Here is a 24,416-nt window from a genome sequence, read left to right as displayed (position 1 = left end):
TGATCATCTCCTTCTGGCCTCCAGCAGCCATGATGCTAATCCATACAAAGATCTTAGCTGTCAAGAAAATTCCAGGCTATTTGAGTTGTAATTCCAGGAGAAAGACAGAAGTCACCAAAATGGCTGCTATAACTTGCATCCTGTCAAGAGTAATGCATGCCTACCTTCCTTCCACTCAAATTTTGTAAGAACATTTTTTGGCCAATCACTTATTTACTTTGCAATTGGTTTTCGCATGAAGGGAAATGCATATACATTAAGCTGGACTCAGTTGGAAATGCATATACATTAAGCTGGACTTTTTTTGATCCCTTGGAGGTTTGGGGACTGGAAGCAGCAGTGTTATGATTGGAAGTGAGATGGCAGCACTAAGTGGCCAACCAGATTGCACAAAACCAGCCCAACCCATAGTTCTGTCTGGGTTTCTCCTTATTATCTCTACTATTGGAAGCCAAGCAATGTTGTAGCATCAGTTTTAATTTCTTCTGCGCGTTTCTTCTGTAAATAGTTGGCTGCTTCCAACTATTTGTCTCCAACTCCTTCATGCATTGTATTATACACATAGAGTTGTTCAAACCAGCCATAAAGCTAAAAAAAAACAAAAAAAACACCATTCACCTATAACCACAAGGGAGCAGTAAAGAATAAAGGAACATGGTTTAGTAGTCCTATGGGTGTTTTTTTTAAAAGAAATAAATTGCCAAGGTGTGGCCTTAGCTCTTACAGAGATTTGATTGGCTCGAAAAGGTGATTCATCTAATAGGCCGAAACAATTTCTTCATATTACTTAAGAGTTGATTGCTTTGTCAAGTGTAAAGGTAGTGAGACTTGTTCAGGTTGATTTTGGAGTTAGTTGGTGCCCTTAAAGGTAAGTTCCTTGTGTATTTATGAACTAATGACAAAGGACCTTTGTTTCTAAGGATTCTTGCATATTTGAAAAAGAAGATTGATATGCATAAGAATTAGCCTTGGTTTTTAATTTGACCTTAGTAAAAGGAAGTGAGGATTATTTAATGTTTATTTCTTTAAAACCAAAGGACTTGTCTGTTGTTTTTAACTGCCTTTTATCTGTGCTATTTACTCTGATATTATATATAATTTCTGTCTTTAGTTTTGTTGTTGTTATTGCAATATTACTATATCAAACAATTCTAAAGATTTAAAAATCAACTCTGGAATAACTTCTTTTGTAGTAACACCAAGTAAAGATGAGGATGTAGGGGAACATATCTCTTTTAGCCTTATTTGTCCAGACCACTTTGTCACTTCCATTAATGCAACTGGAGACTCAGCAATTTAACTTGTGAAAAAATATTGACATGATAATCGATCAACTGAATATGAAACAATAATGTGTTGTTGCTGTTGAGGTAAAAAGTCAAATGTTGTTTTAGACTTTATAATTATAGTTTCTAGATCATAGGAAAAAAACTGATTTGATTTGAATAGTTCTGTTTTATTTCTGTACTGGCCAGATCCTGCCTTGAGTACTGCACTAGTCAAACTAACTGGAACAAGTTCAAGGAAGGGCAACAAGAATCATCAGGAGACTAGAAATTAAGTGCTAAAAACAGAGATTGGTAAACTTGGGGAAATTTAGCCTTAAACTGAGAAGATACAGATGGTGCAATAATACTTGAAAAAGGCAAAACCTGCTCTTTCAAATCCTAGATGTAAGTTACTAGAATAGTGATTCCAATTAAATATTGGAAGGACATTAACAATAAGAACAATGTAGTGTTGAACCAAATACTGAAGGTCAAGAGGAGTCTAGACAAGAATCTTTTGGGGATATTTTAATCTGGATTATGGCAAGAAGTGGGAGTTGAGCTCTTTTCAATTCTGATACTGCCAGTGCTGACCAGGGACAATGGCATCAACTGGCTTCTGCTATGAAAGCCATCAGGTGAAGAAAAAAAGAGTACTGGATAAAGTCTGCTGGGTTTTTCTTATTATTTCCTTTTAATTTAGCATATCTTTCTAGTGCTCTGCAGAATGGATATTGATCTTAAGGGTGTCTAAAAAGATTTTTATCTAAACCACAGTTCTATATGCTGGAGTTCTGCTTCTACAATTTTGGTCAATGAGGCTCCAGCCGGAAGTGATGTGAATTAATGGGACATTGGCCTTTAAGGCTAACACATCCCTGCTTTTAGATCAATACATAAGTCTCTTATCCAAATATTGCCCAACAATATCCATATAATAATAAAATTCAGAATAGGCTTTTACCCTCAAAGAAACCCATTTGAATGTCACACCGAGAGTTTGTAAACACCAGACCATAGGTTGAAATTTGTGTCCACATTTTTGAATATCGATTGGATTTAGTTCTCTAAAAGTTTCTTGACCTGCTGTTGTTTAAGTTCTTCATTATTTGTTTTTTACAGCTGTCAAAATGAGCTGCTTTACATTCCTGAAGGTTATGATGATTTTGTTTAACCTGGCCATATTTGTGAGTACTTACCTCTTTTTTTTTTTTGTAAATAAGCAGTGAGGTGCTTTGCATTCTTGTGAAATAATGAGTGGATGAAAGAACCTTTTTCACCTCCTTTTAGCTCCATGTCTGTACTGTATGTTTAATAGGTATGAAATAAGACATATGTGAAGCTGAAACACAAAGTCAAAGCAAGTCTGAGTAGACATATTTAGAATTCTAATGAATTCTAATGAAGGACAGATTAGACCATCAAGTTTATTCTTCTCTATAAGAGCATATCAGGCAGGTATCGGTTTACAGCACATTATTAGCATGTTTATGGCAAGCTGTGTCTTTATCTTACAATTAATCTCTGGTGATCACATGCTGTAGTAACCTTTGCCAACTCGGTTCTACCAGTCAACTATAGAAACAAGTGAGTTTATCAAAAATTCAGCATGCGAATAATCATTGGGTACAATAAGATATGTGGTAGGAGATGGTCACAACTACAATATAAGTATAATCCCTGGTTAGCGAATAGCGCTTTCTGGGGGGCAGGTTGGTGACAGTCCTTGGGAAAGAACACATACATATATGGAAGGATCAGTGTCCAAACTTCCTCTCCCTTAGTCATGATTCTACTATTGTTTTGTCCGCTTGTCCCATAAATTCATGGTAAACAGTCTTAGAAGCTATATTAGATGATCTGCTGGCCACTTCATGCCTGTATGTTGTGGCTTCTAGTGACTTGCATCATATATTCAGTGAAGCTGAAGTTTGCCTGCAAATATTAGTTGTAGTTACGTCAACTCACAGATTAAACTATTTGAAAATAACATGAAACAGTCATTTAATAATATGGTTGGCTTGTAGGAATTTTTTTTTCTGTGTTTCTAGCGGTTTTTGGGGGCTGCAATTACCGATAGAACAATTAGAAGTGTTGCTGTGTGGTTGTTTTAGGTTGTATTACAGGTAGTCCTCCTAAGGAAATATGCTTTTCTGCAAAGAAAGGCCAAGCCTCAAATTGACAATGGATAACTTGAGTACAATTGTGGCTCAAGTCAAAGGTAGTCATTAAAATCTATTCATGTTTCTCGGACAAACTGAGTCAGTTTTATGGTTTCTGTGGGTGTGGCTTTGATGTCATACTTGTTCTATAAATGACATTTCAAAAAGCAGTGCAGCCGTCTTTCTCCATACCTGGCTAATGTTCTCAAGGAAGTCTTGAATGTCAGCTTGAACTGACATCTTTAGCATACACCTAGTTTCAAAGCTTGAAGAAAGAGCAGTTGCTCATACAGCTCTTGCTAAACATCCTGTGGCTATATTTGAAGTAAACTCTGTGGGTGTTGAAAAGAATTAGGGGCCTTTAGGGGCCCCAGGATTTCAGGTTGATTTTTTCCCCCACTTAATTCTACAGTTGTATATACTTCCCATTTGCAAAGGGCTCTGGACTGCTAAAAGGGTAAAAAGATTGGTGTTTAAGCCCCATCCTACAATCCAGTGGTGAAATGTAAAATTTGTTACTACCGGTTCTGTGGGCGTGGCTTGGTGGTGGTGGGGTAATATGACTGAATGGGCGTTGCCAATTTTTTTTTTTTTTTTTTACTTTTAAAACCATTTTATCTACAACCTCTTCGGCTGAAGAGATTGTAAAAAAAAATGTTTTAAAGCCTCTGACGATCCCAACTGACTTGCCTGATCGGCAGAGGCTTTCTTTTTTTTTTAAAAGCCTCTGATGATCCCAGCTGACTTGCCTGATCAGCAGAAGCTTTTTTTTTTTAAAGCCTCTGACAATGCCAGCTGATTGGCAGAGGCTTTTTTTCCTTTTAAAAACATTTTTTCTATAACCTCTTCGGTTGAAGAGGTTGTAGAAAAAATGCTTTTAAAAGCCTCTGATGATCCCAGCTGAGCCGCGCAATCATCAGAGACTTTTTTTTTTTACTTTTAAAAGCATTTTTTTGGCCAAAGAGGTTGTAGAAAAAATGCTTTTAAAAATAAAAAAAAAGCCTCTGATGATTGTGCGGCTCAGCTGGGCAATGTGGGTTGGGCAGGGATTTTTGCTACCGGTTGTCCGAACCACCCGCCTCCATCGCTACAGGATTGGGCGATCCGGTCTGAACCGGGAGCATTTCACCCCTGCTACAATCCCAAAAAAGGGTTTCATAGAACAAGCAAGAAGTGCTTGTGTATGTTGTGCTGAAAGGAAGGAATGCAGTTTGGAGCTAATATTTGGATGTTTCTCCTTTCCCTCCTGTCCTTGATACTTATCTGGGAAATTGATCTATGAAAATCAACATGCAAATAAGAAAAAGATCTTTACATAATATTTTTATTTGGTGTTATAATTAAGCATGGAACAAGAGCTATTTTCCCCCAGAGAACAATGGCTAAGTAGGTAGGTTGGCCTCAGGGGAAGATTGCCTTAAGTCACCCAACGGATATCCATGGTTGAAGAAGTGGGGGTCTTTTCACTTCTTTTCCAATATCTTAACCATTAGCCCATACATGGCTTTTGCACACTAACAATATGGGGAACAATATAAATTAATGTCTGAGAAACGTTTGAGGACTGCATGTAGAATGACTTCTCATCCTGGCTATGCCTGCTTGATATGTGGCCAAGTGACATCAATTATATTAAAGTATGTGGTAGTTGGTGACCGGTTTCATAAATTGCATTATACCAAAACCATACAATCACATCAAGACATAGGACAATAACTGGAGCACCAACTGAACACCATTGGCATTGACAAATTCAACATCAGTCAATTGCAAAAAGTGTCTTTACTCTGAACAGTTTATATCCTGCAACAATATCTGTGACACTATCAAACATCCATATCTACCTTATCCTGCGTCCTTGGAAAGGACTTGATAGGTAGACAAAAATGCCAAATCCAGTTTGAACCATCTGGGTGACTGTGCGACAAATCATAATAATTTAATAAACCTGTAGGCTGCCCTACTTTAAAAAAACTTTTGAGTGTTTCACAACAATCTAATAAGAAAGTACAATAAAATCAATAAAACACAAAAAGTACAGGTAAAATATGTGGCTTGTAAATTGTGGTTTAGGATTTAGTTGTATGTTTGAACAGGTCATTATGACTTGATTAACAAACCATGGTTAAACAAGCTAAGTTTTTTTGTGCTGTGTACACTTCCTATAAATGTGCTTCTATGGAGTTGAGGTTAGGCTATTGGATTTGGTTCAAACTGGATCTCTCCTTCGACTTACTATGATTGGTTGGCTTGACTAAATCTTTGTTGAATCAAAGCGTAGTATATATGCAACTGTCATTTACATGGCTCACATATGCAGCTGCAACATATTTGCATTTTCTGTAGATGCTTACCCTCAATCTCTTTATTCCGTGACATTATTCAAAATGTGTCTCTCCCCAGTAACTCCCTATCCTTGTGTTTCTTTTCCCTGTTTTAATCTGGGTAAACTGTGAGCCTACAGCCTAGTTCTAATTTAATATGTTCTGAAACATTTAAATTAGACCTCTGCCTTTTTTATGATCTACCTTTTGGGGGTGGGGGGGGGGGGAGACCGGGAGAGAAGAGTGTCAGGAACAGAAAGATTGAGAAGGAAATATACTGAAAAGTGAGAAAAAAAGATAGTATCAGAAAAAGGGAGTAGCTTCACCACTTTATTTTATCCCTTCTCAGACTGTCATGCAGTCCCCTAATAGAGATTTATGAAAAAAAAACTATGGGACCACTATAGTCATCTTTATGTTCACCCTATGAATGTTCATTACACAAAAAGCAGCCTACAAAATACAAAACAACATTAATCCACAATGCAGGGTTGCCTTCTAATTCTCCTTAGAAAAATTAGGATCACTGGAATTATTTACCTACTTTTTAATAAAGGTCAGTTCCTTGAAATAGGGCTTTTATAAGGATGAAGGTGTAAAGTCCTAGAGAAACAAAAATGACACTTTAAAAATACTAATTTAGAACAATAGTGGATATCATGTTTTGCCCCTTGTTTTTAGGAAGATGCAATTGTGCCTGATCAACAGTCCTAAAATCCTGAATTTCTGAATTATTTTTATAGGGCAATGCTCATTTCTTTCCCAGAGAAGCTGCATGAACAACCCTTTCAGCAAATAGTGTATTAGCTCATGCTGTTTATTGAATAATAATTCTAATAATTCTCAAATGAATCTGGCAGCAATTTGTTTTTTAGCAAAGTGAGTTCAGATTTTCTGAATCTGTTCTACAAATCTGGGAATTGTGATATGGTTTATCTAGAAAGGAAGTGACTTTTCATCCCAAAGACCCCATGTATTCAGCCTGGCACCAATATTTAGATACAGGTTTTGTGGCTTGTCCTTTTGTTTGAAAGCAAATAAAACCTGCACCTGTGTTCAAGGACAATTGCTTTGACCTCTTTAGGAATGTTTGTGAATTATGTTACAGGCATTGTTCACTAAAAAAGGAATATTTACACAGTTGAAATGCTTGGTAGCTTCTGATAACACCTCCTTGAAAGGCTGGGAAATTTGCAATTTGAAATTTTCCTGTGCTCGTAAAATAGAATCATAGTCCCAAAGGTGTTTTTTCAAAGGGCAACTGGACATTCTTTGCTTTTCCTTGAAGAGGTTTCCTTTCTCATCCAAGAAGCTTCTTCAGTTCTGACTGAATGGTGGAGAATTGAAGGATTTATATCAGTGGTGAAATCCAATTTTTTTTACTACTGGTTCTGTGAGCGTGGCTTGGGCATGGTGTGGCTTGGTGGGAGTGGCAGGGGAAGGATACTGCAAAATCCCCATTCCCTCCCCACTCCTGGGGGAAGGATATTGCAAAATCTCCATTCTCACCCCACTCTGGAGCCAGCCAGAGGTGGCATTTGCCAGTTCTCCGAACTACTCAAAATTTCCGCTACCGGTTCTCCGAACTACTCCAATTTCCGCTACCGGTTCTCCAGAACCTGTCAGAACCTACTGGATTTCACCCCTGTTATATTTCTTGCAGTCATCTAGTTGTTAGCAATCTCTCTGAGTCATTGAGGCCACTTGGAGATTTATCTGTGCTCTCAGGGTCACCCGAATAGTGCAAATGAGTGTGGAACTGCGGGAAAGGACTGTGTTGTAAACAGAAGATAGGCGGTGGTATATCCCTCCCCCTCTGTTGAGGAAGGCTTGATCAATTTCAACGTAGATGGTCTCTTTGACTCTCTTTCAAACCAGTGGTCTTCTCTGTCCAGAATGTGGACTTTGCTGCTTCAAAAGTATGACTTTGTGTTTCAAATACAGATGGACAGCTGAATCTTGTCCTGATGGGATTGTTCTCCTCTGTTGTGCCATACGTTTGTGAAGTGATTGTTTTGTTTCTCCAATGTTACAGATTTGTACATGTCTCACTGTATTGTACTGCATATATTACCACTGCTCAGGACAACCATGACCTAGATGCCTGAGAATCTCCATAGACAATAGCATCACAGCTTGTTGAATACAAAGGACTATAAAATTATCTGAGGAAGATTGATCAGGGTCAGAGAAAATGGGGCTTCTATGCATTTTAGAACAATGCAGAAGAGTAAGATTTGGCATTATACCTGCTGAAATATCATCTTCTGTACAATGGTTAAATCTATATAACTTCCTTAAATAGAAATAAATGTAAAGTAATCATACAGGACTGATGATATTTAGTGCTGCATTAATATGTTAGCAATGTTAAAGCATATTTGTTTGAGTCCTAATTATTTTTTGATAGAATCACAAATAGGGAAGTATCTCCAGTTTGTAGGAAATGGAAATAAATCAGGATTCCAGAGTAGGCCATGATAAACCTAGCTTAAATATTAAGCTTATTTTCAAATTTCATGAATTTTACCTTTTGACTTTTAAAACCTTTTAAAAGGTAATTTAGTGTTTACACTAAAGGACATAAATGTGATGCTTTAATAAGTCAAAAAAGTTGCCCAAGAAATATTGCAAAACGTTTTAAGGGATAAATGTAGTTTTCATAAGGATTATGTCAAAATGCAGTCTAGATTGTAGGTGTCAAGCTGTAAGGCAGTGATTATAGTTATACACAATTCTAGTTCAACTGTGTATGTGGGGACTAGACTATAAGATCAGTTGCTAAAAATATTTGATGGGTCCCAGGAGGCAGGCCATCTCTGCTGTGGTGCCCGCCTTATGGAACATTCTTCAGTCCTGAAGTTATCTCTGTTAATCTCTGTTAACATTTTGGAAGTTCATCAAGACCTAGTTATGTCGCTAGGTTTGGAGATTCCAGGGAACTAGTAATATAGGTAGTTCTCAACATACAGCCACAATTCAACCCAAAATATCTGTTGCTAAGTGAGACAATTGTTAAATGAATTTTGCCCGATTTTATGACCTTTCTTGTCACAGTTGTTACGTGAATCACCCTAGTTATTAAGTTAGTAACACGGTTGTTAAGTGAAACTGGCTTCCCCATTGACTTTGCTTGTCAGAAGATGATCTTATGACCCTGGGACACTGCAACCATCATAAATATGAGTCAGTTGCCAAGTATGAATTTTGATCATGTAACCATGGGGATGCTGCAACAATTTTAAGTGTGAAAAACTTAAGTGATTTTTTTCAGTACTGTTGTAAATTTTTAATGATTTCTTTTAAAATTAATAATAATTGTTTTATATTTTTATATTGATTGTTGTTTGCCACCCAGAGTTGCTCCTGGGGAAATGAGCAGCCGTATAAATTTAACAGAAATAAATAAATAAAATGCATAGTCTTACTTAAAGGTGATATTTAAGATGATATTTTGGCTTTCTCACATCACCTTTTGATGAGAAATTAGAAATTCCTAATTAGAAACAGTTGTTTCTGGTGAATAATAATTATTCTTGCTGAAATCAATCTACCAGTTATACGCAATGGCTAGCAAGAACTCGAGAAGCATGTTTGACTGCAGAATTGTGGATGTGGGAAAACTGAAGCCTCCAAGTACTTGTCTGAAGTCTTTTCAATATGGTGAATCACATGTGATACAAGTGCAGAGCTAAAGATAACAATTCTGGATGTATGGATGTGCACGTACACCTCCACTATCTACACGTGAACATATTTTTTTTTGTCTAGCTTGGTGGAGCAACGCTGCTGGGCATCGGGATCTGGGTTACTGTTGACAGTAAATCCTTCCTCAATATATTTGGTGCGATATCCGCCAGTGTCCTCCAATTTGTGCATGTTGGTTACCTCCTCATTGCCATTGGAGTTATTCTGTTCCTGCTGGGCTTCCTAGGATGCTGTGGAGCGCAGAAAGAGAGCAAGTGCCTTCTGATCACGGTAAATTCTGCAAAGCGTTTTCATTGTTTGCTGCATAAAAGTGTTGATTGATACTAAAGTATGTAATGAAACCCAACATGATGAAGGCATTATTGAAAACTATTCATTGAGGATATTTTTTTTTAAAGGAAAAGATCTGAAGTCATTAATCCAGATATAGTAGGGATAGAATTTCTATCTTTTTTGGATAGTAACAAGTTGGTTTTTTTAAAAAGTTCATTTCTTGATTCCTTAATTTGTATGTAAATAACAAGTCAATATTTTTGAATATAGTGTTTCCTTATTTGTGATTATATTTTTCCCCTTTTTGGTGTCATAAAACTAAGTTGTTATTTATTTTTTTTAAAGTGCATATTCCAGCTATTGCTGGTAAATGCTGATTTTTATTTCCCTGTTAGATAACTTAAACAAGAAAATAAGGTCTTGTTCAAACAACATACTAAATCATAACTGTTTTGCCAAGTGTCAGGGCAGCGATTGGTTTCCCAGGCAATTGGTTGTTTTGGACTCAGAAACAATGAACGTCCAAGTAAATAAAGGGATTTTAAGCCTGATTATTAGCTCAAGCAAACAGATTTAAAAACATAACACAAAAAGCATGCATAGCAAGAAAGATAATATCCACATCTCTTACAGACTGTCAGGAACTCTTTAATAACAACACCAGTTTTGTGCAGAAGTTCCCAACAAACAACAACTTCAAGGTTTTTATCAAAACTTGACACCATGACCTAAAGGCCCTGATATGGTCAGGAGACTACAAACTTTGACCTTGGTTTGGTGGCAAATAATTCAGGGGTGGGAATCGAGAGTCTGAGACTTTCACAGCAAGAAAAGCTTTGAAGTTATATGAAGATTTCCACTTCCCCTCTCCTTTGTTTAGTAAACAAGAGCAAAAAAAACCACAAGCAGCTTAGCTCAGAATTTTCTAAAGAATTTTCTTAATATGAAGGATAAATCAAAATTCTGTCACTAAATTCATGAAAATATCAAGGGTCTTCCACACTGCCACTACAATAGCAATTTAGGCTAATAAAAAGTTATTCTGAAAAATCTAGGAATCCAAATAAGAAGGTGCAGTGAAAGTAAAAGAAGGAATAAGAAGAGGGAGCTTGAGTTTTATATGAGAAACCCCATATAAAATGGGCTAATTCCCTTTAAAATCTGTTCGTAGCAGCCTTTCAGACTGAGAAAGCTGCTTATAAGCAGCTATTTTTCCAGAGATGGAACACACTTGGCCAAGAGCATCCAATGCTTCATTTTTGAATTAATACTTTGTAGAATAAGCACACTTATTACTGTATTGTCCCTCTTCCTAGTTCTTCAGCATTATCCTGATCATCTTTATAATTGAAGTTGCTGGTGCAGTGGTAGCTTTGGTCTACACATCACTCGTAAGTATCATGGAATAGAAAATATGTTAGTTTGTGAGGAGTATTTCAGGATTTCAAGTAAATACAGATATTCCACTTAATGTACCCTAAATGTTAGATTACCAATGAGGTTAAATTATCTTACTTCTTAGCTTTTGTGTAATAATGGTCTGTCCTTGTTAGGGAGAAATGCATACAACTTAGTAAGAGTGCTATTATTATTATTATTATTATTATTATTATTATTATTATTATTTTTCCAAATCTTTATTTTTCTTATGGCATATGTTTGTTCTGCACCCAAGACCCAATGAGACATAAATGCACTGGCTTGTTTCCTCAGGAATAAAATGGAAAGTAGCCTACGCTAATGTCCATATCATAAGAAAAGAAGGACATCTCACTTTCTCTTAGCCATCTTCTCTCAGCCTGGTCCCTGATCCAAGCTTTGTGTATAGGTATATGGGGATGGTGAGGAAGAAAGTTTATTGAACCCAGCAGGGCACAAGCAAGATTGTGCTGCATAACTTGAACAAGTGTCTCCTCTGCATTGTAAAGGATATTTGGCATTACGTAGCAAATTTTGAGAAATGTTCTACATAGCCTATCTGTGTAGAGAAGTATAGCTATTCCCCATTTGACAAAGCATTGATTTGTGCAAAACCAGGTAGACACTTATTTGTGGTTTGCTCTTTACCTTCTTTTTAAAAATTAAAGGTGGCTTGCTTTATTGCCCATTTTTGGCAATCACCATGGGCAGTAACAAAATGAGTTGTAGCACAGACTTGAATTCTTTGCCATAGAATTACATCTTTGGAACGCCAAGCACTCTCATCTGTGATGCCTAAAGGGTTATGAGTAGTCTTGTTTCTTCAGTGCCCGCTGCATTCTTCTGTGATGTTAAGAGGAGATTGAATTGATAAAAAAGTGACATAGATATGAATGGAAGCTCAACCCTGAATGATCAAATGACATAGAAATGAATGGAATCACCTTAAGAAGCTCATCACTGAATAACAATAATGCAGAGAAAATAGATGTTTTCAGGTGTCTGAGAATTTTGGTTTTTATTGGAAGGAAAGGGCTAGGCAACCTAATACCCATTAGCCCCAGTGCATCCATGGTTAATTTCCTTGACTACCTGCTAGGCTCCCTCAATACTTGGTCTTATTTTTAAAATATTTTTTTTCACTGAAACAGAATAAATGAAGCAGGTATACTGTAATGTCTTGACCTTTAACATCATTAAAAAAAAACCACAACCCATACCTCCACTCTGGCTGGTTCCCACATAGACTCAATACATATTTTTAGAAAATAAAATTGGTGAATGGCTGCATATTTTGTGTCTATTGATGCCCAAGATAAGCAAACATGCTAGAATGCCTCAAAAAAGTTGGTGGGGAGCTATCTCACTACATGAATACCCATTATGGAAGACATTATGTGACAGTGTCAATGATATTTCCCCCTGATTCCATGTGTGTTTAGCAGCCCACAAAAGGCCTTCTATCCCTACATAAAGGACCTACAGAAGGGGAAGTAGAATCTTAATAATTCCACAGATACTGAGATGAAAGAATGGCCTTGCATCTTTAATTATATGGAAAGTTTATTATATGTTCTCATATGTTTTGAATAATTTTTCTTTTCAGGCACAGACTCTGTTGCAAGCAACAGTGGCAAAATTACTAAAAGATGACTATGGGAAAGCTAACCCACTTACTGAAGCATGGAATATTACAATGACTAAAGTAAGTTGGTACTCCAATCTCTATATTATATGCAAGATTTTTATAAGAAAATGTAGAAACCTCCCTTGCGCCTAAGCAGAAACGATGTTGCTTTCTTTACAGCTGCTGGTTAGTTTTACCTCAAAGTTGGAAGATTGTCTTCATCTCAGAAACTTTTAATAGTTGTATCATAGTTTATTGAGAGTCATCTTAATGCTTCTAATGTTCGCTTATAAACAGACAAGCATTAATATAAAAGAAAAGATAGTTGCAGTGGAATTCTTAGCGGGTAAGGAGTTTTTATTGAGGATTGTATGTTGTATGTTGAAAAAGAATAAATAAATAACAGAATAATAGAATTGGAAGGGTCCTTGAAGGTCTTCTAATGCAATCCCCTGTGGGTGAATGTGAACTCTAATCTTAATATATGTTTTTCTCCTTAGCTGAATTGCTGTGGTTTATCAAATTACACAGACTTTGATGACTCCTATTTCTACAAGAACTCAAAGAACTTATATCCAGAGCAATGCTGCAATTCTTCCAGCTTGTCTCTCTCTGCCTCTACTTGCAATAGAACTGTAGCTGAAAGCTTTGCAGTGAAGGTATGAAAACATGTCTATTCTGGAGGAAAGTGGGGCAAGGCTTTGTGGCATGACCTTCAGTGATCTAGCACCCAGATTCTATACTTGGCATTTTTGACACAGTGTTTTAAAAATTTGGATCTCAAATAAGTTTAGGACTTCACTCTTCTACAAAGACCTGTGATGAATACCAGCCAAATTCAATGGCATCTTTGAACTCTTCCCAGGCTAATGGGGTTTGGAATTTCTAGAGACAAGCAGTTATTTTTTTTAATTTTTTTTAATTTTTTAATTTTTGATTTATATGCCGCCCTTCTCCGGAGACTCAGGGCGGCTTACAATGCGTTAAGCAATAGCCTCCATACTTTTGTATATTTATACAAAGTCAGCTTATTGCCCCCACAAACTGGGTCCTCATTTAACCTACCTTAGAAAGGATGGAAGGCTGAGTCAACCTTGAGCCTGGGAAGATTCGAACCTGCAGTAATTGCAGGCAGCTGTGTTAATAACAGGGTGCTTTAAACCACTGTATTACCAAGGCTCCTGCCAAGGCTTTTTAAATTTAACTGATTTTTCTTTAATTTTAATTCCAGGGCTGCTTCGATCAGATGCTGACTGAAATTCGTAAGAATGCAGCTGTAGTGGGTGGAGTTGCAGCTGGAATTGGGGCCTTAGAGGTATGTTGGTTGAACTTTGTAAGAACCCATCTAGCATTAACCCATCTCAGGGGCTGCCACAAAGAGGAGGGAGTCAAGCTATTCTCCAAAGCTTCTGAGGGCAGGACAAGAAGCACTGGATGGAAACTAATCAAGGAGAGAAGCAACCTAGAATTAAGGAGAAAATTCCTGACAGAACAATTAATCAGTGGAACAACTTGCCTCCAGAAGTTGTAAATGCTTCAATACTGGAAGTTTTAAAGAAGAGATTAGATAACCATTTGTCTAAAATGGAATAGTGTTCCTGACTAAGCAGGGGATTGGACTAAAAGACCTCCAAGGTCCCTTCCAACTCTGTTATTGTTCTGTTCTGTTCTGTTCTGTTCTGTTCTGTTCTGTTCTGTTCTGTTCTGTTCTGTTCTATTCTTACATTGATGTGCCTTATTCTTTAATGAAACTTTCTCATGATTTGCACCCTGTGATAGCATGCATCCATGGGTATCCTCAGGTGGAGTCAAAAAAGTCAGGATGGCAGCCATGAGCAGAACATGTAAAGAGAGACAAGGATTTGAGCATATGTTGTGTCTTCCCTGCTTGATGTTCTTGTATGCACAGATACAAGATAGGTTTCTACTCTTGCATGCAGTGGCTCTTTCAGCCCTCAAAGTTTACTATCTAAGAAAGATAGCCACTCGGGTCTAAAAGAACTACTACTACTACTAGTATCTTTAAATATTCTAGTTTGAATCCTGCTATGTGGGAAATAGCACTGGTTACCTATTTCCCACATAGCAGGATTTTTTAAAGGTCTAGATTTTACATTAATGCTGATAGGATCTATGGGACCTGTACTCCAAAGAATATCAAGTGTCCTATCAGCCATGTGCTATTAAAAGGTAATAATGGAAAATTATGCTCACTCTAAGACTCTAAATAAATAAGTGATTATTACTTAGGTTTCACCCTCTTAAACATAGCAGGTAGGCAACTTGTAGGATAAGTACAAACAAACAGTACTACAGGTAGTCCTCAACTTACAACAGTTCATTTAGTGACGGTTTGAAGTTACAACAGCACTGAAAAAAGTGACTTTTGACCATTTTTTAGATGTACGACCATTGCAGCATCCCCACAGTCATGTGGTCAAGCATCTCATGTGAGATGCTTGAGAACTGGTTCATATTTAAGGTGGTTGCAGTGTCCCAGCATCATGTGATTCCCTTTTACGACTTTTGGACAGGCAGTCAATGGGAAAGCCAGATTCACTTAACTGTGTAACTTACTTAACAACTGCAGTGATTCGCTTAACCATTGTGGCAAGAAAGGTCGTAAAATGAAGCAAAACTCACTTATCAAACGTCTTACTTAGCAACAGAAATTTTGGGCTCAATTGTGGCCGTACGTCGAGGACTACCTGTAATGAAGAGCAACCGATCTCCCTGCTCTTTTCCCTTGCAGGAGAAGCTGCCTTAGCATAGGTATACCAATGGGAAAATAATCCAAGAATTTGGGAGGTACTCAAGGGTGGGCTGCTGGGCGTTTGCAGGGGTTCAGGAGAACCTCTAGCTAAGGTTCTGTGGAGTTCAGAAAACCCCAAATCCCAGTCCTGGCTGGCACCACCCCTCCCATTTTTCTAGGGCACGCACGGAAGCTCGGGGAGGGCGGAAAACGGGCCTACCGGAAGTTTGGGAAGGCCGGAGATGGGCCCGTTTCCAGCCTCCAGAGGGCCTCCGGAGCCTGGGGAGGCTGTTTTCGCTCTCCTGGAAGCTCGAGGAAAGCCTCCAGTGCCCGGGGAGGGCAAAAACGGCCCCCTTCATCTTGGTGCAGGAGGCCAATTAGGCCACGCCCACCATAGCCACACTCACCCAGCAACTGGGCAGAGAGCCCCTTGCTAAAATTTTTGAAGCCCACCCCTGGAGGTACTTCTCATTTCTATGGTAGACTTGATCTTCAGTGACTTCATCCATGCAAAATGCTAAATTTTGATTCTTTTTAACATCGTAAACTGGGATGACATAGTTCAAACACAGAATTAAGGCATAGTTCGCTGTTTTGTAAATCGTATTCAACCAAAAATAACCAAACCTTGAACAACCTAGAAAGTAATAGCTAGGGAGACTCCTTCATGTATGATGCAGGATGGTGTTTTGGTGATTTATTTTTTTCTTTCATAATTGAGCTAGATTTTATTTAAAGTATTACCTATTTCTTCAAGAAGATAATGGGAATTGTTGTCTTCTGGTTTAATTTTGTGCTAATGGAAAGAGTATAAACTTACCTTTTATTTCATTTTCCTCTTTCTCAGATTGGAGCAATGGCAGTGTCAATGTACCTTTACTGCAAAATGGATGAAAAGTGACTGGGATAGGCAAAGGAAAGGATTACCTTCCCACAAGCCAAGCTTACGACACAACACTCTCTTAACCCGTATCTACAGCAATTAAAGATTTCATGGACCTGGGGCCTGAATGTATAATTAACCAATTTACTCTAGCCAGATGGAATCTTTAGCATGTACATAAATGAAATTGCAAAAAACAATGTGATAAGAAAACTCTATTAACAGAAAGGCCTTTTGTATTGAAAGCCAGAAATGCAAGGGGGGGGGGGGGAAACAAAACCTGGAAATGTTTATGCCTTCTAAAAATGGCCTTTTCTAATATATGCAGTGAAGATTTGTGCTAGCTTTGATATTGGTCACACCGGGTTGTAGAAAATCTCTTTAAGAATAAATGATCCAGAATGGAACAATTTCTTTGAAAAGTTGGGATTGATTAATTGAAATACCTGTGTATTACCAATGGGGAACCAACATTGTTTTTGTTCTTGACATAAAATAATAGATGAGCAATTGTTGTCTACTGCTGGGGAAAAACATGGCTGTAAAAATTGATAGGAAAGGAAATGACTTGCTAAGGACTGAAAGGGTGACTGATTGAGCTGGCTGTGCATGAAAGGAATTCCCTTTGTAACTAATTTTATTGTACATGATGTAGTCCTCTATTTTTTTATTCTGTGTGAATACAGTTTAATTTATAATAATGTAACTACAGAATCATATTATTTGTGCCTGGATTGGACTATTGTAATAAAATCTACTTTTGAATTACAAATTGTGGCACTAAATATCTTGCAGCAAAGAGCCCTAGTAGAAATAGGCAAGACTAGGTATAACTGTGTGGGCATTTGATTTATGCCCTTTAGATTATTTCTGTCACTCCTGATACTTATGAATATTCCAGCTGATGGATAAAAGCCAAGTGCTCTGGTGGCTCAGCAGACTAAAGCACTGTTATTAACATCCACTTACATCTGCTGCCTGCAATTATTGCAAGTTCAAATCTCACCAGGCTCAAGGTTGACTCAGCCTTCCATCCTTTCTAAGGTAGATAAAATGAGGACCCAGATTATGGGGGCAATAAGCTGACTTTGTATAAAAGTCAAAAGTATAAATATGCAAAAGTATGAAGGCTATTGCTTAACGCATTGTAAGCCACCCTGAGTCTCCGGAGAAGGGCGGCATATAAATCAAATTTTAAAAAAAAAAGTGAATAGGTAGCTCTGCAGGTAAAATCATCCTTTGCTGAGAGAATAATAACCACAGACTTGGAGCTGATTTTATTTTTGGCAAGGTTTCCTAACTTCAAGACTAAGTAATAGTAAAATGAGAATTTCAGTAAAAATAATCTGGTTAATGAAAAAACCCACATTATATTCTAATTAAATTTAAAAACTAATTAGAAGATAATGTGAGCTTTTTCATTATACAGTTTTTAATATAGATCTCTTCCATGCCTATATTGTATTAACATTCAAGAAGCATCAGGGAGTATTTCCTTTACGAGGATAGAAGCATATCTGAAAAGTGGAATCATTGCTGGTCCCCAAGATGATCATTGTAGCACGGCTGCTGTAGCCTCATTCATATGGAACCAATCAAATTCTGCAGAGTACCATTGTTTCAGACAGTAGCCAAAAAAACCACACAACACAATGTTCTTCTCTACAATAAACTAAAATGCCTTTTCCCCAAGAAAAAATAATTTCTTCATGAATTATGATTATTCACAGCACCTTTCAAGAGTTTACATGCATGATGAAACAATAGTAAATGAATATACAGTAAATTATACTGGGAATCAAAAAGCCCAAACATTTAGCATCCTTTCTACAAGGCCGGTTATGGCAATGATGCTGTATTTTGGTGTGTATGAAGGGAAGAGTCCAGCTGAGCAGGCTTCTGTCAGCTACTTTCTTCCATTTTGTTTCATAGAGCTTTCCACTTGGGGGGAAAACAAAACCACAAAGAAAATGATTTTGTCATGCAAAATTTAATCCGTATACTGCATAAAGTATACAGATTACATTCATAAAGACGAATGTAACATTAAGCTGCTGGGGCATGATCCATGGTAAATGGTGCGCTGTATGAATGCCATTCTCTCTGTTAGACTGCCTTTCTCATAAACAGGAAGAGGCGAGAATGTATGAGGCATTAAATTATATATATATATATATATATATATATATATATATATATATATATACATACACACACACACACACACACACACACACACACACACACACACACTCACACTCTATGTATTTGCTTTCTTCTCTTACCGTAAGTTTTTGTATGTATTTTTCTTCAACCGGGTATTTTCCTACGTAAACCAAGTTTCTCAAATTGCAGTGAATTAGCTCAGTGAAATCACATCCACTACTCTAGGCTTCTTCAGACAGCAAGCATGCATTTTGCTGCCTATTGGGAGACTAATATAGATCTATTTCGGACTGACTGGTCCTCATCAGTTAGCCACACGCTTACCATATGTTCCCTCCCCATAGAGACTAAGTATTTGCTTTCTTCTCTTATTGTACGTTTTTGTATCTATTTTTCTTCAACCGGGTATTTTCCTACGTAAACCAAGTTTCTCAAATTGCAGCCATAGCTCAGTGAAATCACATCCACTACTCTAGGCTTCTTCAGACAGCAAGCATGCATTTTGCTGCCTATTGGGAGACTAATATAGATCTATTTCGGACTGACTGGTCCTCATCAGTTAGCCACACGCTTACCATATGTTCCCTCCCCATAGAGACTTAAGTATTTGCTTTCTTCTCTTATTGTACGTTTTTGTATCTATTTTTCTTCAACCGGGTATTTTCCTACGTAAACCAAGTTTCTCAAATTGCAGCCATAGCTCAGTGAAATCACATCCACTATCCTAGGCTTCTTCAGACAGCAAGCATGCATTTTGCTGCTTATTGGGAGACTAATATAGATCTATTTCGGACTGATCCTCTCCTATCCCCTTCTCTCCTTCAGGCTGGCCCCACAGAAATGTCTCCTATCCTATCCCCTCCTATCCTATCCCCTTCCCTCAGGCTTTCTAGCCCCTTCTCTCTATGAGGCTTGCCCCACAGAAGCCTGTCCTATGCTATCCCATTCTCTCCAGAGTTATTTTCAAGTTGGGAGGGGGAGTAGAATGTCTAACTAATTAGCATCAGAGTGTGTTATAATAATATAGGAAATACTAATGCTCTGATGGTCATTTCAAAAATTCCTTTCTCTATATTTACATATATATAAAAACACATAAAGGTAGTTCTTGATTTATGTGTACAATTGAGCCCAGAATTTATGTTGCCAAATCAGAGATTTGTTAAATGAGTTTTGCCCCATTTTACAACTATTCTTGTCCCATTTGTTAAGTGAATCACTGCAGTTGTTAAATTACCGTATTTTTAGGATGCACCTTTTCCCCCCAAAAAAGAGGGTGAAAATCTGGGTGCATCTTTTACTCCGAATGTAGCCACACCCAGCCTCTCAAACGGAGGTTTCAGAGGCTGAAAAAGCCTCAGAAACGTAGGTTCAGAAAAAAAGCCTCTGAAAGGAAGTTTCAGAAGCTTTTTTTTCCTGAAGCTCTCTTTTGGAGGCTTTCAGAGGCAGAAAAAAAAGTTTTTTCTGAAACAGAGTTTCAGAAGTTTCAGAGGCTGAAAAAAAAGCAAGGCACAGAGCTCACAACCAATGAACCTGTTGCTAAAATTAACCTCTGGGAACAGCTGATTGGGGGCATTCTGGGATAGTCACTAAATGAATTGTTGTAAATCGAGGACTACCTGTACAAGTTTTGATTGATCACAGAAAGAAAGGTGCTATGTAAAGTGAGTGAATGCGCAACAGGAACCTGACAAAACAACACTACGGCAGTATTCTGAAGAGTTGATTTTCTGCAAAAGCAGTAATATCCATTTTTTTACTCCCTGTAAAATAATACATTGAGATGCTTATTCTACCTGTAAATGTAAGAACACAGAAGAATTGTTACCCTAATCAAAACTATTTTCACAACAAGCAGTACCAGGGGAAAAAAAAATAAGGCTGCGCTTAAGGACAAAGGTCACTCTTGTTTTGCAATCGCTCCACTTCTGAAATTACTTTGTATACAGGAGGGGAATTTAATCTGTTTTCTCCTTTGGTGCTAATATTAGAGGTAACCACTAACAGTATGTTTCTAAAGATCACAATACTTCTTGTAATTAATAGAAAGAAGGTATTTTGGATTTAGAGCATGTATCCCCATAAAATACTTTCTTAACATCACTGAGTTCTCATATCCTGTTAGCTAAATCAACACCATTGTGCTTACCCTGTTTCCTCCAAAATAAGACATCTTCTGATAATAAGCCCAATCAGGCTTTTGAGCGCATGGCAATAAGGCCAAGTGCTTATTTCAGGGTTCAAAAAAATATAAGACAGGATCTTATTTTTGGGGAAACAGGGTATATGCATAAGTGACTTAGGTTGATGATCTACACTGATTGATAAAGACTGCTCTTTGTATCTGGCTGGCCATCATGATGATCATTTTGCTGTTTGTATCTATTCCTATAGATTGCTGGACTGTCAAAAATAATTTAACTCAAAAGGTCCTAACCCAAAAGTTGATTGATTGTCTAGGTAACAGCTCTGAAAGGAGGTATTCTTGGTATATCCTGCTAGTTGAACGAAGTGTTCAAACATAGCAACCATAGCTGTATCTTTCACTTTTGAAATGTCAGTCAATGACAACTGATATGACAAACAATCTCCTTCCCTTAACTTCTCAATAAACTTTGTAATGGCAATTGGATACCTATTCAAAAGCAGCCTCTGATAGCTAAAGCAAACAATTTAACTAAATTTACACGTTGCATTTGTACCTCTCTTGCTTCTAAAAGTCCAGGAGGTAAGAAACAAAGACTACTGTATTGTCTCGAAAGAAAGGATGCATATTGTATGCTCAGGTTTATGTACCTGGTAGCACACAATGAACAGATTCATCCAGGCAAAGAAAAAATACTTTTGAGTGGCACAGGGCCAGAGGACTGGTGGAGGTCAAATGTTTTTTCTCTATTCAACAGTAAAAACAGGACAAAGGCAGACCCAAGTAACTATAGATTAGTCAGTTTGACATCAGTACTAAGTGAAACTCTGGAACAAATTATTTAACTCTGTTGTGTGTCTGGTAAGTCATGTTCTAAGGTTACAGTATTTATTAGATTCAATACATCTATTTCATTGGCTACTGCTATCTAATATGTATGGCCAAGCAGTAAATTGTTGTTGATATAAATTTCTTAAGAAGACATTTAAAAGCTGGCTTGTCATTAAAGAAACCCCCAAATGATCATTTCTCGGTCTGGAACCCTCCTTGACAATCATACTGACAGTTTATGACAAGTTATTTCCTTATAAAGGTAGTCCTTGCCTTACAACCACAATTGAATCCAAAGTTTCTTTTGCGAAGCAAGACAGTTGTTAAGTGAGTTGTTCCATTTTACAGCCTTTCTTTCCACAGTTGTTAAGTGAACCATTGCACTTGTTAAGTTAGTAACATGGTTGTTAAGTGAATCTGGCTTCCCCATTGACCTTGTTTATCGGAGGGTCACAAAAGGGGGTCACATGATCCTGGGACACTGCAACTATTAAATATGAGTTAGTCGTCAAGTGCCTGAATTTTGATCATGTGATTACGGGGATGCTGCAATAGTCATAATTGTGAAAAACGGTCATAAGCCATTTTTTTCAGTGCTGTTGTAGCTTTCAACAGTCACTAAATGACCTATTGTAAGTCGAGGATTGCCTGAATATGACTTACTACTCTGGACGTAAAACTAAATGATTTCATCTCTTACAGTCTATTTCTGCACATGTAAAATCAACCTGCTCTCCTTTTTAATAGAGTGACCAGCATAGCTGGCCTTGGGAATACTATGTTCATAATGTATTTTTGCTTCATCAAAGCATTCGACTAAATTGTTCATGAGATCACAGCACAGAATATGGCAAAATGTGGGCTACGGATTACACTGTGTTAGTGGAATATTGTGAGAGTTGGTTTTGTCTAAAACCATTATGCGGTATATAGAACCGGTAGTAAAACCGGCAGGAGGCTCCACCCACTGACCCTGACATCATCAAAACGCTTCTGCGCATGGCCCCGTTGCGAACCGTTAATAAAGGTAAGTAGAACCCACCCCTGATACACACATATGTATATATCCATATATGTATCTATATATTTAATTACATGGGGAGCAGTATATATCTATCTAGCAACCTAAAGCTAAGGAGAAATTTCCTGATAGTTAGAACAATTAACCAGTGGAACGACTTGCCTTCAGAAGTTGTGGGTGCTCCAACACTGGAAGTTTTTAAGAAGAGATTGGACAATCATTTGTCTGAAATGGTATAGGATCTCCTGCCTGACTAGGGGGTTGAATTGGAAGACCTCCAAGGTCCCTACCAATTCTCTTATTCTGTTATCTTAACAAAATTAGCTGACTTGGGAAGTTTTCTGCTTGGAAGAAAGCTCTTTCTCTTCAGGCAGCTATTAAATGTTTGACAATCAAAGAGGTAGTGGAACAACCATACCCAACAAATGCATGTCAATGGCTTCAAGTTAAGTGGGAGGGATAAATTGATTGACATGTAGTGGGCTCCATTCTATCCCTGTGCTTTTCAAGATATTTGTAAATGATTTCAGAAGCTTCAAAGACAGGAGAGCTACACTTTTGATTCAGATCTTGATTTGAAGATCTCAACAATCTAGAACAACAGACAACCCTCCACCCCAGCAAGATGGATTTAGTCATGAACAAAAAGAAAATTCTCTATTTAGGATCTAGGTGGATTGATGGAATGCAAACAGGACTCAAACAATATTATAATGCAGCTGCAAAAAAAAAAAAAAGCAAATTGCATCCACAAATATATAAGGAATTGTTTATGTCTGTTCTGCATTGGTCAGACATTAACTAGAATATAGAGGCCGCACCTGGGTACCACATTTTAGGAAATGCACCAATAAACGCACTGGGTGGGTCATGTTCATTGTAAAGCACATAGAGCAGGAGTATCAAACTTGCAGCATCATGTTGTTGTCACATGACGTATCACAACTTTCCCCCCTTCGCTAAACTGGGGGTGGGCGTGGCCAGCATATGACACATCTGGCCCATGGGCCAAGAGTTTGACACTCCTGATATAGAGGGACTGACTGACTACATGATATGACAGGCTAGGTCCGTGATGGCGAACCAATGGCACACGTGCCAGAAGTGGCACGCAGCGCTCTCACTGATGGGACGCGAGCTGTCACCCCAGTTCAGCTCCACTGCGCATGCGAACGAGCCTCCCGCCAGCCAGCTGGTCTTTGGGTCTCTGCCATGCATGCGTGTGGGGTGTGTGCATGCAGGGGGTATGCGCCCATGCACAGGGTGTGTGGGGGGCGGGCGCGCATTGCATTTTTGGGGTTCAGGCGCGTGCTTTGGGTACTCAGTCCGGAAAAGGTTAGCTATCACGGGGCTAGGTAGTGCAAGCTTCCAAAGTTTCATCTTCCTTTGTGTTTCTTAACATAATTCTCTGCCAGGCCTCTACGTGTAATTCCTTCTATATTCCTTGGAAGAGGCCTTGTAGGCAGGGGTGGGTTCTAACCGGCTTTACTACCGGTTCTCTTTGTGCACGCGCTTCATGTGCAATCGCCGTGCGCATGCTCGGTTTGCTCGCCTGCGCGCCAAACTTGCGCTTTCCGCAAGCGCGTTGCTAATCTGCCCACCTGAGGTGCGGCAATCCGCTCTGCCACACCTCTCAGCTGGGCGAAAAAAGAAGAAATATAAGGTCGGCATAACGCCGGGGCGGGCGGGAGGGCCCAGCTCCCGAAGACAGAGAACTAGTTCAGTGACGTCATATCGTCACCACTACCGGCTCTCGCGAACCGGGCCGAACCAGGAGGAACCCACCACTTCTTGTAGGTCATCTAGTTCAAGCCCCCACCCAAGCAGGAGACCCTA

At 38.3% G+C, this 24,416-nt stretch overlaps 1 protein-coding gene across 1 annotated transcript; it reads left to right on the top strand.

The window, feature by feature from the left end:
• The first annotated feature begins 848 nt into the window (after nt 1-848).
• TSPAN1 (tetraspanin 1) lies at nt 849-16,440 on the top strand. Its single transcript, XM_070939594.1, has 8 exons — nt 849-868; nt 2,391-2,455; nt 9,526-9,732; nt 11,052-11,126; nt 12,761-12,859; nt 13,282-13,440; nt 14,013-14,096; nt 16,381-16,440. Exons 2-8 carry the CDS (start codon nt 2,399-2,401, stop codon nt 16,432-16,434), a joined length of 735 nt encoding a protein of 244 aa, XP_070795695.1. The 5' UTR covers nt 849-868; nt 2,391-2,398; the 3' UTR covers nt 16,435-16,440.
• Nucleotides 16,441-24,416: the final 7,976 nt, after the last annotated feature.

This window comes from Pituophis catenifer, unplaced genomic scaffold, assembly GCF_029215685.1.
Source record: "Pituophis catenifer annectens isolate HBS135680 unplaced genomic scaffold, rPitCat1.0.hap2 SCAF_3, whole genome shotgun sequence".
NCBI lineage: Eukaryota > Metazoa > Chordata > Lepidosauria > Squamata > Colubridae > Pituophis > Pituophis catenifer.
This window is presented reverse-complemented; position numbering and strand designations above follow the sequence as displayed.

Coding starts and splice junctions, on each gene's coding strand:
- TSPAN1 (XM_070939594.1), top strand. CDS start 2,399: ATGAGCTGCTTTACATTCCTGAAGGTTATGATGATTTTGTTTAACCTG. Junction 2,456..9,525: donor TGTTTAACCTGGCCATATTT/GTGAGTACTTAC, acceptor TTTTTTGTCTAG/CTTGGTGGAGCAACGCTGCT. Junction 11,127..12,760: donor CTTTGGTCTACACATCACTC/GTAAGTATCATG, acceptor TTTTCTTTTCAG/GCACAGACTCTGTTGCAAGC.